The sequence below is a fragment of the Thermobia domestica genome, chromosome 15 (assembly GCF_964235325.1).
Source record: "Thermobia domestica chromosome 15, izTheDome1.hap1.1, whole genome shotgun sequence".
Classification (NCBI taxonomy): Eukaryota; Metazoa; Arthropoda; class Insecta; order Zygentoma; family Lepismatidae; genus Thermobia; species Thermobia domestica.
Genome location: NC_137468.1, coordinates 185655746 through 185674581, shown reverse-complemented (window position 1 = coordinate 185674581; position 18836 = coordinate 185655746). Strand labels below are relative to the sequence as shown.

Below are 18836 nucleotides of genomic sequence, written 5' to 3'. Positions count from 1 at the left end.
TTGGAAGCAGTCTTTTTCTTCAAGTGTTGAAAATGCATTCTCGTAAGCCACTACAGCTTCTTCAGGGCTACAAAATCTCTTCCCACGCATGCGATCTTTGATTCTGGGGAACAGAAAAAAATCACACGGTGCCAGGTCAGGGCTATACGGCGGATAAGTCATAAGTTTGACTTTCGTAGATTCTAAAAACTGGATTTTGATGTTGGTCGTGTGTGCGGACGCGTTGTCATGATGAAGCAGAGTCCCACGCAATCCAGTTCTTGGACGCCGTTCCCGAAGCTTCTGGAACACTTTTGTAAGGCAAACAGTGGTGTACCACTGAGCAGTAACAGTCTTCAAGTGGAACAGTTTCAACATGGCCAGATTTGGAGAAGAAAGTTGCGACCATCTTCTTTCCCACACTTCGCGGTCGCTCCACTTTCGTGGGTGGATTTTCGTCTGGAAAGATCCAAACTATAGACTGGGTCAAATTGATAAATCCAAGTTTCATCACCAGTAACAATGTCAGAGACGCGCCGAGAATTGCCTCTATCAAATCTTGCAAGCATTTCTTCACACCATTCCACACGCATGCGCTTCTGCTGTTCAGTCAAAGTGTGAGGCGCCCAACGAGATGAAAACTTTCTGAGCCGAAGATGATCATGAAGAGTTTTTGTTACTGCTGGCGATCCAATGTTCACTATAGATTCAATGTCCTTGATAGTTGTTCGAAGATTTTCTTGAATCATTTGTTCCACAGCGGCAATGTTTTCATCTGACACAGCTGTTGCCGGACGTCCAGCTCTCTCTTCATCTTTAAGCGATGTCCGGCCTCTTCTGAATTCACCAAACCACCGAAAAACCGTATAAGCTCTGTTTTAACCATGTTCATCGACAAACGACTCCTTTCGTCACTCCAAAATAATCTGAGTATAACACAGAATAATACTAGTAAGAGAAAAAATACCAGACATTTAACGCCCTGTTTTGAGGTCGTATCAGACAGCGGACAAGGAAGTTAAAAACCGAACTGTCCGGTAAAACAGCGGACGGTTGGCAACCCTAGTGACCGTGCACATTAACACGGCTATATACGAGTTCTTTAGACGATTTTCTGAAAAACGATTTGTTATTATTTTCATAATAATTACCTAATGCCCTATAATGTGGTGTAAGTTATTTTCCATGAGAAAACGTATGCTAGAGATAGTTTAAACTTGCGTGCGATTTTGTTAATATTTCTTAAATAACTATTTCAGTAACAATTCTAGAATATGGTATGAGTGATTTCTCATGAATAATCCACAAGAGGTAGCTTACTCTAGGGAATGAGTTTTTTTCTTGGAAGTTTATGTCTATTATAATCTTCATGTTTCATAGATAACCATTTCGGTAATAAATGGAGCATGGCTTGATTTAAATTAAGAGAAGGGAGCAGGGAATTTTAGCATGGTGGTGCGTACCATCTATTTATGTTTATTAAGATACTGCATCTGTGATCAGACTTCTATAACTCTCGATTTACGTAATAATGAAATTGTGTTATAGAAACATAACTCTCTCTCTCTCTTCTCCTTCTTATCCAATGAAGATTATGTTCCATCACCTCAGTGACAGCTTCCAGTGTGTTTATCCAGAGACTGGCGTCTTTCTCTTCTGGGATCCATGAATAACAAATTAAGTCCCATTTTATATATTCTGTTCTTTCATTCTCTCTCTCTTTATCTCTGTCTCTCTGTCCCTCGCTCTGTGTGTGTGAGTTGTGTTCACTGTTGAAACGTTCCTGTGTTTGAAAATTAAGAAAAATCTTGAGAATAATAGAGGAGAAAACGGCGATATAAACTTGTAGTGGAAATAATATTTTAGAAAGAAAAAGAAATCGAACACAGTGGAGATATGTACGTGTTTTCATATACTTAAATTACAGAAACAGCAAATTAATATTTATACGAGGAGAAGTCAAGAAATAAAGGGACTGAGAAAAGGTACATTTATCCTAATGATAGAAGACAGAAACATATCTACATTATTTTTCTACATAATCTTCCTGTGCATTTCAACGCACTTTTCCCAACGTTTCACACTTAAAAAAAAAAACTGTCGGAAAATAAGTTTTTCGGTTGCACCTGTAACCAGTTTTGTACGGCACTAATGGTTTCTGTATCGATTCCAAATCTTTTTCCTCTGAGCGCTTTCTTCAATGATCCAAACAAATGAAAATCGAAATTTCGTCCACTGTGATTCGTCTGTTTTCCATCAGCATACCCTCAACGACTTTCAAATTGTCCTCAGTCGCTGACGTCGATGGACTTCCCGATCTTACCTTGCCACATAAAGAAGTTCTTCCTTGTTTGAAACCTTCTATCCATTTTGCTTCACGATAAACAGCTGTCACCATATTGCGCTTGCATTCGGCGAATAATTTCCGCAGGTTTTACACCTTCCGCAAACAAAAAACTAATTGTTGCAGATAGACAATGGAGCTGCCATGTTTAAAGGTCTGCTACACTCCAACGACTAACGCGGGAATAAGAGTGACACGTTGCGTAGAAGCATTGCACACGACGCTAATTTAGCGCCGGATACTAGCAGTGTTACCAAACCCTAGTGCGAGAAATTGCAGGTCCTTTTACTTTCTGACTTCTCCTCGTATAAACAGTTACTATAGATGAATATGTGCTACATGATACATTGTTGTACTGTATTTAAGCTAAAATTGATGGACCACTTGCTTTGCCATGATGAATTGTTACGAGATTGAATTAAAGGCCACATCGAAGAGAGAAAACCGGAAGGACGGTCCCGAAACACATGAACAGGAATCTTAATCCAGGATCCAGGACATAAGCAAAACACATAAGACCGGAAGACATGGAAGAGAGTATAAATGGGAACAAACCAGTCCAAGGAGAAAATTACAGATCATGATATGTACTTAAAAGTACTGTGTTAATTTATTCTTTAGTAACTATTACAAGTATGACTTGGAGATAACACATTTTACATAAATTGTTGCTCGAATTATCAATACAATGAATAGGTTTATTATTATTATTGGAAGAAACGTGTGCTTAATGCTTAGAGAAATCGGACTTGATTTGATTTGAGCATCCCTTCCAGCAGCGAGACTATATGAAGCATAAACGTACAGTTTAATATGGGATCGAAACGCATGTGCTCTCGCTGAGAATCGAATCCGGGTCTTTTGCGTCGAAAACGCGTATATAACAACAAGGAAGCTATAATGTTTAGAAGGGTATTTAACTTCAATTATGCTATATATATACTATGTTTTCATGTAGCTCAATGGTTTCACACGCGTACATTTATTGCGTATGTCCATCTGTAAGGCAATTGGAATCTAACTAAAGTACAACGTATGTGGCAATAGATTTCGGTCAAGAAGACCTGCCATATCGATAACAGAACTCCCGACGTGTCTTCCACATACATTGTACTTAAAATTACATGCTATTTGGCTTATATTTTTAGGTTTTTGTCCACAGAGACTTTTACTTTTAGTTTGGGCTGTATGGTGTATTTATAAGATGTATGCCACAACAGTATATATTAGCATAATTTCACATAGTATATCATAATGACGTTTTTTTACGAGAAGATGACATTAATAAAATATATGTCTTTGTCTGATTATACAGGAAAATTATAATTAAACTTTAACTTAATTAAACTTTATATACAAAGTTTATTTATTTAACTGAAGTATAAGATGTACAAATGAGCAAGAAGAAAATGTATTCTATATAAAATATATGAGCATCTTCTAGACATGATATACATCTTATCGCAAAAGCGTCCAGACACCTGTAATATATTCTATATTAAGATACGACATATGTTTCGTTCAGGAAATCGTCATAGTACTTATCTGAGAGGTCTGGAAATAACGATTTCTTTTAAGTGCTTCTCCGGCTGTCATGGTGTAAGGATACATCATGGAAAGACGTGTAGATGACAGATAGTGTGAAGACGCGCAGTGTTTATTTGGGTCACAACACCAAAATGGCCATCATATCCAAATAGTTACTTGGCGTATCTTACAAGATTCAATATTCTTCTAATGTAATCAGTATAATAAAACTTAAAGGCGTGTTATAATTATCATTTTGTTTATATTCAATCAAAATACTCATTCACAATTTTATTATTGGCTCAAGTTGTATAACATATCTTTATTTTTATTATTATTTCACAGGTCTCTCCACCGAATGAAAACATAATAGTGGCTAACAGACCATGGTATGAGCGTTATCAACCAATTTCTTACAATTTAATCACAAGATCTGGAAATGAAGACGAATTTAAAGATATGGTGAACAGATGTAACGCTGTTGGAGTAAGGTAAGCCGAGTGAAAAAAAACGGAAGTATTGTACGTAAATCTTATATTATAAATCAAAGAAAGTCAGAAAGTTATGAGTAAGAGACAAGTACAGGGAGAAAGCACACACACACACACACACACACACACACACACACACACACATATATATATATATATATATATATATATATATATATATATATATATATATATATATATATATATATATATATATATATATATATATATATACTTATTTAACGTTCATTTCAGCATCAATCTATATCTATATAATATAGAAATATTTAAATATATATAGAAATGAATGTGACTATGTTTGTGACTTAACAACTCTTGAACCACGATCGAACCAATCTCGATAAAATTTGCCTCACAGAAGAGGTTAGGACCTGGGATAGTTTTTATCATTGCACTTTGACGATGCAACTTAGGGGAGGAGATAGGGGGAGGTATAGAAAAGTACATACAAATGAAAGTGACTCCCTTTGTGACTTAATAAGTTTTGATTCACCCGATTGACCTAGTCCAAATTTTGAACATAGATGAATTTCGGACATAGGAGTGTTTTTGTCATTTCACTTTGACGATGCAATTTAGGGGTGGGAAGATATTTATAATGAGAGAAAATGATCAACATTAGTGTCCAATCCAAAGCTTTCGGGGTTGCTGAGATGAACATTGATACTTCTGTCATCAGATGTATCCAAATTCAGCCCCGCAACTTGGGGGAAGGAATATATACCGGTATATATATATATATATATATATATATATATATATATATATATATATATATATGTGTGTGTGTGTGTGTGTGTGTGTGTGTGTGTGATGGAAAATTACCGATATTAGTGTCAAATCTATAGATTTCGGGGTCGCTGAGACGAAAAGGGACACTTCCGATGCTGTTTAAATCCAAATTCACCCCTTTATATTCAAAATGAAACCTATCCTCCTCGTGTGAAGAACACGGGTATTCTGCTAGTGACATTTAAAACTTTAATGAAACCCAATTCTAACTGAACGAGCTCTGACGACAAAGTAAGGTTTTGAAATCGGAGTAAGGACTAATTGTATCCCTTTATCTCCGAATTTGTTTACTTGTATTCCTTTATGGCTACATTTATCAATTTCTATTCCTTTATTACCGAATTTGCCCACTTCTGTTAATTTATTCCTGACTTTATCCATTTCAGTACCTTTATTCCTGAAGTTTATGCCTTTTTAATTATTTACTTATCTGGGAATTTATCAACTTGTCATTTCTTAATCTCTGAATTTGCCCATTGTTACTCATTTATCATTTAATTAACCCACTTCTGTTTATTTATTCTTGATTTAAACCATTTCTGTTTGTTTATTCTTCAATTTACCCCCTTCAATTTTATTTATCTCTGAATTTATTCACTGCTATTCCTATAGGACCTACCACTGAATTTAACCACTTCTATCCAATTATTTTTGAATTTACCTACTTCTATTGTTTTACCCCAGAGTTTGCTCGGTTCTATCCCTGAATTTAACAATTTTAGTAGATTTATCCCTTAATTTACCACTTTAATTTCATCTGTCTTTAAACTTACCCACTTTTGTTCAATTATTCCTAATTTTATCAACTTTAGTTTATTTATCACTGAGTGTTCCCACTTCCATTCAATTATTCCTGAATTTACTTAATAAAATGGAGCTGGATGCGAAGACCTAGAAAAATCGAAAGTTAAACAAATCGCTTGACAGATGTGGTCAACAATCCACGTTCTCTTGAATAGTAGGAACTCACACTCGCTTTTTTAAAATTAAAACTTTTTTTTTAATATGGAGTAAATTACATACATAGTATATACAATAGAGTTCCTTAAACTCGGCACTCGATAATCCGGCAGTCCGGATAACTCAGCAAAAAGGCTGGAGAGTAGAGTTCCTTAAAATCAGCACTCGATAATCGGGCAGTCCGGATAACTCGGCAACATCCTGGACAGTAGAGTTCCTTAAACTCGGCACTTGATAATCCGTCAGTCCGGATAACTCGGCAACAGCCTGAACAGTAGAGTTCCTTAAACTCGGCACTCGATAATACGGCAGTTCGGATAACTCGGCAACAGCCTGGACAGTAGAGTTCCTTAAACTCGGCACTCGATAATACGGCAATGATAACTCGGGAACAGCCTGGCACGGCGAAGCCTTCATAAAGTTTTTTTTCTGAGGTCTGTCTTATCAGGTAAATTCTTGTACAGTGTGTATTCACTAATTTTCATTTTCATGTACAGTATAGTAAAGGCTCTATGTCTTCATAAAGTACGTACTTTTCCTTTGTTTAAGGGTAATTAGGATATTTATTCTCTGTTGTATTCTCAAGCAACCAATGTACTGTATTTTCTGACGAAACACTTGTTCTTATTCTTTTCTATCCCCATTCCTGATAACCCGTCATTTTCACTAACTCGGCTACTCTTCGGTCCATATTAGAACGAGTTTCCGGAACCCTACTGTAATGAGTTTGTCGTAAAACGGAAATAGCCCATCATAAGCTGAGGTTAAAGGTTACTTGCATAGTTAATTGGTTACTATATATTTGGTTATCCATTGCAGAATTTATGCCGATTTGGTGATAAACCATATGAGTGGTGACAATCCTAATCCTGTAGGAACAGGTGGAAGTACTGCAGATCCAAGCAATAGACAATACCCAGCTGTCCCGTATGGACCAGGTGATTTTCACAGTCGCTCCGATTGTCCCTCGTCCACCGGAGGAATAGAAAATTACAATGATGCTAGTCAGGTAAATAGTTTGATAGTTTAGTATTTGATTATTTTATAGTTTACTAATTACCATCCTACCGACAAGTAAATCAGCTCAAGAGCAAATAGTTCTCTTCTTTCTATTTAAAATGAGAAATATGAAACAATTAAAACGAAAATCTTGCGATCAGGTAAAAGAACTATTCTGTTCTACGTAAAGGAACTTTTATTTATTAAATAAAAGCACTTTTCTACATAGTATGTAGAGAAAATTACAACTCTTTGGTATTCCTAGTACAGTACAAACCCATTATATCGATCCGCAAACATCTCAGAATCAGTAATATCGCGGATAAAAACATGTTCTAAGAAGTCTGGTTGAACTTTCAGTTTCCTTTTTGCGTGTATTCCACTTTAGAGATGGCCATTTCCCGAAAAGAGGTTTCCCGGTTTCCGGAAATCACATTTTCCGTTTTCCGTTTCTTCCGGAAAATTTTCTGTCTTCCGCACTCTCAAAAATTTCCTTGCTCAGAAATGAGAAAAATGCAAGTTCAAAACAAAATAAGTAATGTTTACTCATATTTGAGAGAAAATGTCTCATTATTTCTAAATGTGTTTTCATTTGTGGTCTCAAGACAAATTTTCAGGTTCCCATTTATGAGATTTTCTCACTTCTTAAAAATGAGAATGGAATAGTGCGTGATTTGCAATATCATAGATGATTAACGGTAACAATCTTACCGAAATAATATTACTATGTTTTACTAAGGAGTGATATTGCTAGGGCTCAATTACTATTCAGGAAATGAGATAAAGGATTTCAGCTGTAGCAGAGTGCGAATGGATATGAGTACGCAGTAGGTCATGCAGCTGAGGTGGCGTATGGATACATGGCAGTGAATGTACTACAGTAACTTTTAGTCTATGGTAGTATGTTTACAATTCACCCAAACTTACGTACGAAAGCTGATATATATATATGCTGCTCCTCGCCGCTGTCACATTGATATGTATCCATACGCCTCCTCAGCCGCATCACCGCACTGCGTTCTCATATCCATTCGCATTCTGCTACAACTGAAATCATTTATCTCATTTCCTGTATAGTATATTACGCCCTAGCAATATTACTCCCTAGTAAAACATAGTAATATTATTTCGGTAAGATTGTTACCGTTACTTTTTAATCACCTATGATATTGCAAATCACGCACTATTCCATTCTCATTTTTAAGAAATGAGGTAATCTCATAAATGGGATTCTGAAAGTTTGCCTTGAGCTCATAAATGAAAACATGTTTGGAAATAATGAGATATTTTTCCTCAAATATGAGTAAAAATATTTTTTTTTTTGTTTTGAACGTGCATTTTTCTCATTTCTGAGTAAGGAAATTTTTAAGAGTGTTCTTTCCTACATTAATAATCATTTAATACAACTTCTTCCATTGTGCATAAGAATAATAATTATTATTATTTCAGGTGAGAAACTGTGAGCTGTCAGGCCTTCATGATCTGAATCATAGTAAAGACTGGGTGCGGCAGAAGATTGTCGAATACATGAACAAGCTTATCAGTTATGGAGTTGCTGGTTTTAGGTAAGTGCCAACTGCGAACTTTAGATTCATTTGCAATTACCACGGCTATTGTGATGCATTTTCTTGTTTCTTACTATATAGTCCGTTTATAATGTCGAAGTCCTTCATTTGTAGCATGTGATTCAGTGGTAAAGTGTTCACTTGTGGTGCGTAAGCTCCCTGGTTCGATCCCACCTCACACACTCATTTGGGTTTTGTGGTGGACAACAACTTGTTTGTGGATTTGCTCCGCGTTCTTCCGTTTCTTCCCATATTTTTCATTCTACCATTATTATCCATTCCAGCAACACCGTCCTCTTTACAGGTTTCTTCCAGACGTGTTTTTGGGAGGCACTGCCTCCCGGAGCTCTGAGAGTGCCACCCCGGAGAAGACCAAAATAACACGTCTATAATATAATAATATATAGAATACTACCAGCAGTGGACCCCCGGAATACTAAGGTGGTTCCCCGGGAACAATGTTTCTGAAAGAAACACTGCTTCTTTAGCCTCAGTGCATAGTTATAGAACTTTAAATTTAAAAAGTAAATAAATAAAAGAGCAAACGTAAAGTTTTATTCAAGAAGTTGTAGCAGCTCGCCTGTCTTAAAAAAGGTCCTTCGCTGTTATCCATTAGCGCAGGGAAATCCAAGATGTATTCCTTTATCTGGCAACAGTGTTCAAGTTGCTTAATGCTTTTCTATTGTTTGTAGACATTATAGTGTGTGGAGGCAAGAACATGCAGTTTTTGATGGATCATAATATCATGGTCGAAGATCATACAATATACCAGTAGTTTGAACAACTAGCCATCGTGTTGCAAGCAGTTACAACTAAAAAATACCTTGTGAATATATTTATTTACGTGTCAATATTATATGCAGTTTAAGTTATAATCATTTAAATATAGTGAACTTATATTTAGTTGCACTCGTATGGTATACGAATCAAACCTTAAATTACAGTCCATTACTATGAACATTGTTTTTAGCATTTTATTTAGTGAAAATATATACATTTACATACAAAAAATGGATTAACTTCCGCTCCTAGCAAAATTTTGAAAATTTATCGGGAAGAAATGGATAATTTGCTCATTTGTGTGCTTCATAATATGTAAGGAAAGTGGAAGTTGTGTTTATTTTTGTGCATAAGCGGTTACAAATAAGAAACTATTTGGCAAGCGGAGGGAGCTACTTCGCGCAAGGTTACCGAATGGTTGGATTGCAGGACAGTAACGAACATTTGTGTTCTGAACATGGCTGCAGGTGTACAGTGACGCTCGAGTTGGATCCTTACGTAGAGACGAGAAATTATTAACAAAATGGGTCCAAACTTCCCTAATCCTAAACTAATCCACTCGACCCCACCCTACTTATCCCTACCTTACTCTAATCTACCCTACCCTACCCTACTCTATTATAACACGGGGAGCGCGGTGGCTCAGTGGTAGAGCGTTCACCTCCGGTGCTTGGGGTTCTTGGTTCGATCCCAGCTCGCGTCGTGTGGACTTTGTGGTGGACTAACACCGTGCTTGTGGGTTTTCTCAGGGATTTCCCGTTTCCCCCCCACTTTCTTCATTCCACCATTTCATTCATTTCTCATAATCACCGTTTCCTTTAGCCTAACCGGCATAACCGTGGGACGTAAAAGTCAAAAGATATCATTTTATTTCTATTATAACCCATTTACCATGATCCAAAAAGTTGATGATTTTTAAATTTTCATAGTTGTTTTGACGCTTTTTGTCGAAAAGCAGGAAGACGACCAACTTCAGAATAAATGCTGTATCTTTTTAGTTTAACGCCCACGATTAAGCATCAAGGGTAATTGAGACGGAAAAGCTGCCTTCGAATCCAACTAAATATTTTTATGTACAGTTACGTTTTGTTGAAGATTAGCAATATGCAATATGTGGCTTCTATTAAATGTAATCTGACCACCGAAATGCATTCAATGCTCTCTCATCGAGAATTGAACACGGGACCATTTACACCAAGCACATTACTTAAAAAGAAAAAAAAATCACTCATCTAAAACAGTTGTCTCCATGTTTTCTATGGGGCATGATGGCTGAGTCGGTGAACTCTCACTTGTGGGGTCCCTGGTTCGTTTTCGAGAGGAAACGAAAGTGTAAAACTGGTGGTATCTTTTGCAATACGAAGGTGCGACACAGACTTCAGTCATTTCCTTTTCTTTCTTTCTTTCTTTCTTTCTTTCTTTCTTTCTTTCTTGAGTAACAAGCAATGAAATGGCGAGTATTACAATTGCATACTTGGTTTTTCCTCCTAAGCTCTTTGATTCCCTCACTGGCACTGTGCGGTTTAAAGCAATTGAAAGTCTAACTTAATGACAAAAAATATTTTATGATAGGTGATAATAAAAAGAACTTGTTTAAATATAACAAAATTCATGAATGAATTATTACGATGTGAAACTTTGAACTTTCACTAACATTTTTATGTACGCATTTTAATGTTTTTCCTTTTGACTGCATGCATAGCGCACGCGGCTTTTGCACGGGAAACCGGCATTAGATTCCCAGCGGAAGTTGATGTGGCTGGTATTCCACGTTAAACTGTAGATCCACGTCTCATATAGCCACTCCGCTGGAAGAGACGGTAAACTCAAATTAAATGACTTGAAAGTGAGAAGATAAAAACCCATTCGAGATAGGTAGTGATTATGATTAAACAGTTGAGAATGCTCCAAGAGCATTGACAGAACGAACTTAAAAACAATTATTTTTTCTTATTAACTTCCACAGGCTTTATACCAATTGTTCTATGTACTTTAGTATTATACTCATTAAACAATTCTTGTTCATTTATAATTTCCTTGAGTATTAAATTTTTTCCAAATGTTGGGGAGCCGCGGTGGTTTAGTGGTACAGCGTTCACATGTGGTACTTTGGGTCCCGGATTCGATCCCAGCCTCCGCCAAGTGAACTTTTTGGTGGACAAACACCGTGTGCGTGGGTTTTCTCGGGGTTCTTCCGCTCCTCCCACTTTCTTCATTCCATCATTTTCATTTATTACTCATCATCACCGTCTCCTTTAGCCTAACCGGCATAAGCGTGGGGCGTAAAACTCAAAGATTTCATTTCATTTCATTTTTTTTTTACATGTTTCCTTTAAGAGTTCTGTTTAAACGTTCTACAATATGTTGTTTTACGAAAACACATGCTCAAAATTGAAAAAAAAAATCCTAAAATATCATCTCTCTATGACTTACGGTTCCCGAGATATTGCTCCTTAAAACTGGGGAATGGTAAGAGTGACGTGAAATTCCATCACTTCTTTCAGATAGTTTTTGATACTCTATCGAATGGAGGGCTCAAAATTGAAAAATTCGCAAATAACACACACACACACACACACAAACAGACATAGAAAATTCAATAACGAACTTCTAAAGTTCGTTGAAAATTCATATAAATCAATTCCACCACCACTCCATCAGAAACAACAACACTCATTTTCGTTAAAGAGAGTTATCGTGAAACTTCCAAAAATAGACACGATAATGAATCATACCTTTTATTTTCTTAAATAATTTGTTCAAATGACCTTAGAAAGTCCAAAAAACAGAACAAATCCAGTCATTGTTGTTAGGAAAGAGATGTGAAAAATACTTGTAATTTTTCGGTATCCCCACACAAATAATGCAACAGAACAAACGTGAGTTTCAGATAATATGATAAAACTTTGAAAGCGTTCTAACATACATTCTTAATAACTTAATTTGCATCCGTAATGGAGAGTACCATTTTCTTGTGATACAGCAACAACTGACTAATTTTCCACTGTTAATAGCAGCCGTTAGTTCTCGCGATTCTTGAACAAATATGTATGGAACAGACTTAACGTAACACAAAGCAATTAATTCTTCCAAAGTGTCTGGATCAATCCTGTCCATTGCAAATATTACAAGCCAAGGCAATCGCTTCCGGAGTGCCACTCTCACTGATTTGGTTCCAATCTTCAACTGTCTCTGTTGGAAGCATTGTGTGACCACATAAACTATGCGTCTTGTAAGAGCCTCTCCTGCTCGAGGGATCAAGTTTATTTTCGTATCATGAGATGTCGACACAAAATCACAAGCCATTACGCAATAAGAATATTGTTCAATCAGCTTACCGAATTCAATATCTTTGTTTCCGTGGATTGTTCATACAAGAATAAATAAAACACATAATCGACAACAATGAACATTTTATAGGAATAAACTAAAAGTATATATTAGCAGCAAATATTATAGAGTCCGATATATCAATCTCTGCTCTGATCGAATGAGTGATAAATTGGTTCGAGTTTAACAATTGCGTCAGCAGCTCCGCTATTTGCTCTCGTCACGATGAGGTCAATGACCAATACAAGCTGCACATTAAACATTGACAATAAGATTTGTTAAAAAGCGTAAATTAGAAAATAAAATCTACGAATTAAGACAACAAACCAAAAATAATACGAATTAAAACGTACGTAGCAGCAAGGTTAAAAGAATATATATAATATGTCTTTCTAGTGAATATGGGCCGGGGATCCACTTACCCCAGACTCGCCCAACACTTCGTAACTCAACATATATTTGTATAGTTTCTCAACAAAACTATCCTTGTTTAACAGGGAAATGATTGGTGTAGCATGGAAATATCTTACACTTCATCTTACTCCTTCTCTTATAAAAACATTCTAGTTCCTTCATGTTTTTCTGAAAATATAGGTGGAAGCATCTTACAATTACTTACCGACTTTTCGGTTGCAGAATAATGTCCCTTCAATACTACATAGATTTAGTGGTTCTTAGACCCCCCAAAGCTTAGATTGCTCCCAATAAAAAATTCTGGGTGCGCTTGGCCAGGGGCGGATCCAGAGGGGGGCGATCGCCCCCCCTAGAAGTGGAAACTCTCTTATTTTATATATATAAATAAAACCCATCCCAAAGTTTGGAGCCCTTAAAAGTAGTAGTATGACAACCCACCGCCCCCCCAGAAGTAGGTCCTGGATCCGCCCCTGCGCTTGGCAAGTATAAAGGTAACCAAGAAAGTTCTGTCACTTTTCGTGAACGTCTGTGTTCAATTGGCCCTCACAGCGTGAGTTAAATGTAAATGGAGATAAGGCGAAGGTCAGTTCTTGGTGTGGATATATCCAACATAATATCTGGTTGTCGTAGTTCAGTTACACCGTGAAGTTGCGTAAGGACAGAGTGAACACGGGACCTCCATAGAACGTCATAAGGACGTGTATACTGTACGAGTTCAAACTGGGGACAAACATCGCTGCAGCGGGGCGGAGACTTTCGGTGAGGATGTCGTGACTATGCGGACAGCGCTGCGGTGGTTTAACAAGTTTAAGGACGGTGATAAAACACTCGATGACGCACCACGTGCTGGAAGAGCAACACATGTAAAAAATGAAGATCTTTGGGCAGCAATTGAGGCGAACAGTGGTCAGACATGTGAGGAAGTGGGACTACAATTGAGTGTGAGTGGAGAAACCATTCGGCATAACCTTCATCAACTTGGGAAGCATTACAAATTCGGTCGATGGGTAATACATGATTTGACTCCGGGCAAGAAGGCAATTCGAGCAGACACCTGTGTTTCTTTCCTATCTCGTCTGAGGAAGGAGCTATTTGTAGACAGGGCGTTAATATGTGATGAGGAGTGGGTCCTGCACGAAGCTCCACGGCACCATCATCATTGGTTACCATCCCATGAACCGGTTCCAATCCAACCGAAAGCAGTACTGCAACAGAAAATGGTCCTCCTGTGTGTTCTGCGAACTTCCCGCGGCATCGTGCATCGAGAACTGCTACCAGTTGGTCAGAGCATCAATGCAATTGTGTACTGTCAACAGCTGAGCCGTGTTCAAGAAAAAACTCAAAACTGGAGCCAGCACTACTGAATCGCAAAGGAGTCTTCCTGTTACAGGACTATGCTAAGCCCAACGTGGCTAGGATGACCAGGGACACCATTCTACGCCTTGGATAGGAAACACTATTGTATTATCCATACTCTCCGGCCATTGCGCAATCCAATTATCACCTGTTCCATTTCTTGGACAGTCGCCTTAGAGGACGCCAATTCAAATCCTTAGTAGAGATTCAAAATGCACTTGGTATCTTCTTAACTTCATGGTCCACCAAGTTGTACCGCGATGGAATACATGGCCTTCCAGAACGTTGGCAGAAGGTCGTCGATGCTGATGGGGACTATTTTGGTCTTCTAGGTACTTCTTGGGTAACATACCGATGTTCGAAGATAGTGGGTGAAACAGCGACAGACCTTTCTTGGTTACCTTTCTATTTGAATGTTTCCCACATTTATTACCTTGAGCGCAATGCTCTTTACAAGTAGATGTATTAATAGTTGATTTTTGCGTTCAGTTTTTGCTTTAAAACTTGAAATGCATCAGCGTATACTTGAGACTTTGTTTCCTTAAATAGATTCCTGTCAGTATTTGCTTACGTTTTCACAGAGTTGATGCGTCCAAACATATGTGGCCTGCTGATCTGGAAGCTATGTACAGCCAAGTCAATGATTTGTCAACGGAACATGGATTCGCAGCTGGACAACGACCTTTCATCTTTCAAGAAGTGATTGACTTAGGTAAAAAAAAAATTCTTTCGTTATAATTGTTTACAAATTTATATATATTTTACTTGCTATCCATATGCAGCTGAACTAAATAGCTGACGCAACTGCATATACTATTATTTGCTGCTATTGTTTGCTGATAGAAGGTGTCCAACTTTTGAAATGCCCGTCATTTCTGTTCTAGTAAGTTGGCATCACTGAACGTTATACGATTTTTAACTCTTGTCTTTATGGTTAGATGTCATGTAGCGCCGAATAGTTCATGATCATGACCTTTTTTATTTACAGGTAGGATTGGAGCGCTTCACAGTGGAACAGAGTGTTGTCATATCATTAGAAATGTGGTGAATGTTGTGCAGGGAATGTTCGTGAATGTGGTGGGTGTTGTGCAGAGAATGTTCGTGAATGTGGTGAATGTTGTGCAGAGAATGTTTGTGAATATGGTGAGTGTTGTGCAGAGAATGTTCGTGAATATGGTGAATGTTGTGCAGGGAATGTTCGTGAATATGGTGAATGTTGTGCAGGGAATGTTCGTGAATGTGGTGAATGTTGTGCAGAGAATGTTCGTGAATGTGGTGAATGTTGTGCAAAGAATGTTCGTGAACTCTGTGGAATGTTTGATCAACGTCATCATAGTCGACTTATTCGGTGCATAACGTTAACTCAACATTCCACAGAGTTCACGAACAGTCTCTGTATAACATTCATCATATTTGTAACAAGTTTTCACTATGACATACAAGCTGTCCCGTCATGAAGCGCTTCATTCTACCTGTACAGAGAAAAGATAGCGATCATGCGCTACTACGCACTTCATAATACTAGCCACAAAGATAACGGATAAAAATTGTGTAATATTCACTGCTACAGGGGGGATGGCCAATCCAAAGGTGCAGGAAATGGACACAACCACGTCCAATCAATTTATCAGGAAATATCTCATCGAGATATTCTCTAACAGCAATAGCATAATGGGTTGGTGTTCCATCCTGTTTGTGCCATACACGGCCAAGCAGTCCCCGATCTTGCAGATATGGAATAAACCAATCACGCAACGTGTTTAGATGTAGACCCCTATACCAGAACCTGCAACAATAAGAAACACCAATTCGTTAACATCTATGTAATACATAAGAGGTAACGGGACTATTTGACAGCTCTGTACTTCAAGCAATTAGTAGCAAAACCACTATAAATTTGTATTAATTTTCTGAATTATTATTCGTTAGAATTCATTACTTGTTTGTTTTTTCGAAGTTTCTTTTTCTTATTACTTGTATATTAACATATTTCAGCACCTTCGAGTAGATTTGAGGAAGCCAAACGTTTTGTATGTACATTCTTGTCTAAATCACGTTCTTTTCAATGGTTAAATTTTAGAGTAAATTAGAATTTTGTACATGAAAGCAAATAGGATTTGGGATTAAATAAAATTTCTTTTTCTCAGGTGGTGAGGCTGTTCACGGTTCCGACTATACGAAGCTAGGCAGAGTAACTGAATTTAAATATGGCTCCGAATTAGGGAATGCCTTCCGAGGACACAATCCACTGAAATGGCTTATAAATTTTGGTAAGTTTTAGTTCTCAAGTTAAATTTTAATTTTAACAATTTTGGGATTTTTAAGGTAGATTTTACACTTTCTATCAAGCAGCTACCGCATCATCATTATTTATCCTCGGACTTTGGTTCGTATTTTATTTTCTAAAGTGTAAGGCATGCTTTCAAACTGCACCATTCATATATCCGTATCATATACCTGAAATGGGAAATTCGAGAAAAATGAGGATTTTTCTGAACAAAATCCCTTTTTCAAAAGTTAGAGCTCCTTTGTGCCCGGTCTGTGTTAACTTACAGATCTAAAAATCACTTAAAAAATAATACATCTACTTTTCCTTATGGTCATATCGACGGCATATATATGTATTCCTTGATCCCATAAAACCTTTTAGACAGCATTTGCGAGAGAAGAAAATAAACCTTTTGCATTGTACTCTTGAAGGCCAAATAGATGACGTTATGACCCCTACCAGCGTGACGAGCTCCTTCTCAAAACATGTGACCTGTTTCCAATGCATGTATGACTAGACAATAAAAAATCAAGCAGTAATAGATGATAATTAGTGTTTTGAAACAATACATACGTATGACATGTATTACGTACAGTTTAGGGATTTTATGTATTGGAAACACAAGGTCCTATAATTTTAATAACTAATGAAATAAATCGACTAATGCTGTATTGTAATAATCCAACTTTTTCTGATATTATTAAAGTTCTAGGTGTTCTTTCCGCTCTTTGCAGTGGATTCGAGAAATGTTTAAAACGTGGGATGATTGGACATAGTATGAGGTATGAAAGAACCACACTATTACCTATGAAGGAAATGGAAGAAGGAAAAATACGAACAGGAAGGTAGAAACTGAAATATACAACTATATAGGGGAGAGGTGGGCAATGACGATCATCTAAGAAAAATAGGGTGTTACGCAATTCTATTTGCAAAATATATTGAAAGAAATTTGTAAATGTATACCCTAATCTTCTACAATAAGTGTGTAAAATAAAACGACGGTCATTCTTTCAGTTCGGGAACACGACGGAAAAAACTCAAGTTGCTACTTTGGTCGCCATTCCCATCACATGTTGGTAATGGCGGTCACGATACGGGTTTAATAAACAAACATAGTTCCATAAGCAGCTCATGTTTTCTTTGGCTAAACTTTGCCATCGAAACACTGAGAAACGTCAACAGAATGTATTGTTGACGTTTTTTCAAACAAATGTCACAGATATATTCACATGGTGAGTCGAACAGCAGTACAGTCAGCATGCACCCAGATCCACAAAGGTTACACCGATACCAAGATCGTCACGCTCAAATTCTTCACACATAATACACAGTTTATGTTGCTGATCAACTGATTCAAACATGTGGCCATTGTCTTCAGGTGATCTACTGTTTCTTTTTCTTGCGCCGGAATAAAAACAACACTTCTACCAAATGTAGGAGAACCCATGTTGTTGCTCGCAGCTCTATTATGAAAAGTTGTATATGGAATATTAAATTGATTGACTGTTCTCTCATAAAGTTCCCTTCTCGTAAGGCTTGCATATGCCTGAAGATCTTCTAGGCTCCACTTCGCCTTATCAGTTTTCTTTATAATTTCCAACCATCTGCAATGACAAAAGAAAGAAAGGGTCTAAATATAAGGCAACAACAAGAAGAACAGGAAAAGTTAATGCTATAATCACACAAAGTTAATTTTTCAAGTTATTGCATATTCATTTCAAATAGAATATGTCAGTAAAGCATGGTGTAGGCCTACATCTCTGACAAAGCTCCCCATTTTGCTTTGAAGGATTCGTCTCTGCACAGCTTCCGACTCGCGTTAAATTTGAACCTGCTACCATGTGTTACATAGATTCATGCTTTAACAAAATTTCACAACCAATAGAAGTTACCTCCTAGAGATTATTATTTAGAGTAAATAGTTTGACGAATAGTTATTTATTAGTATTCCAAGGTTCTTGGGACGATAAACTTCGCAATAATTCTGTAAAAGTTTCACTTGAATT

At 37.1% G+C, this 18836-nt stretch overlaps 1 protein-coding gene across 1 annotated transcript in view; it reads left to right on the top strand.

The window, feature by feature from the left end:
- Positions 1-18836, top strand: part of LOC145671380 (alpha-amylase-like) — a 73786-nt gene that overhangs the window by 12410 nt on the left and 42540 nt on the right. Inside the window, exons 2-6 of the mRNA XM_081740459.1 lie at positions 4196-4341; positions 6934-7123; positions 8563-8678; positions 15140-15270; positions 16706-16828. Coding sequence (XP_081596585.1) covers positions 4196-4341; positions 6934-7123; positions 8563-8678; positions 15140-15270; positions 16706-16828 — 706 coding nt within the window. The remainder of the gene's footprint in view (positions 1-4195; positions 4342-6933; positions 7124-8562; positions 8679-15139; positions 15271-16705; positions 16829-18836) is intronic.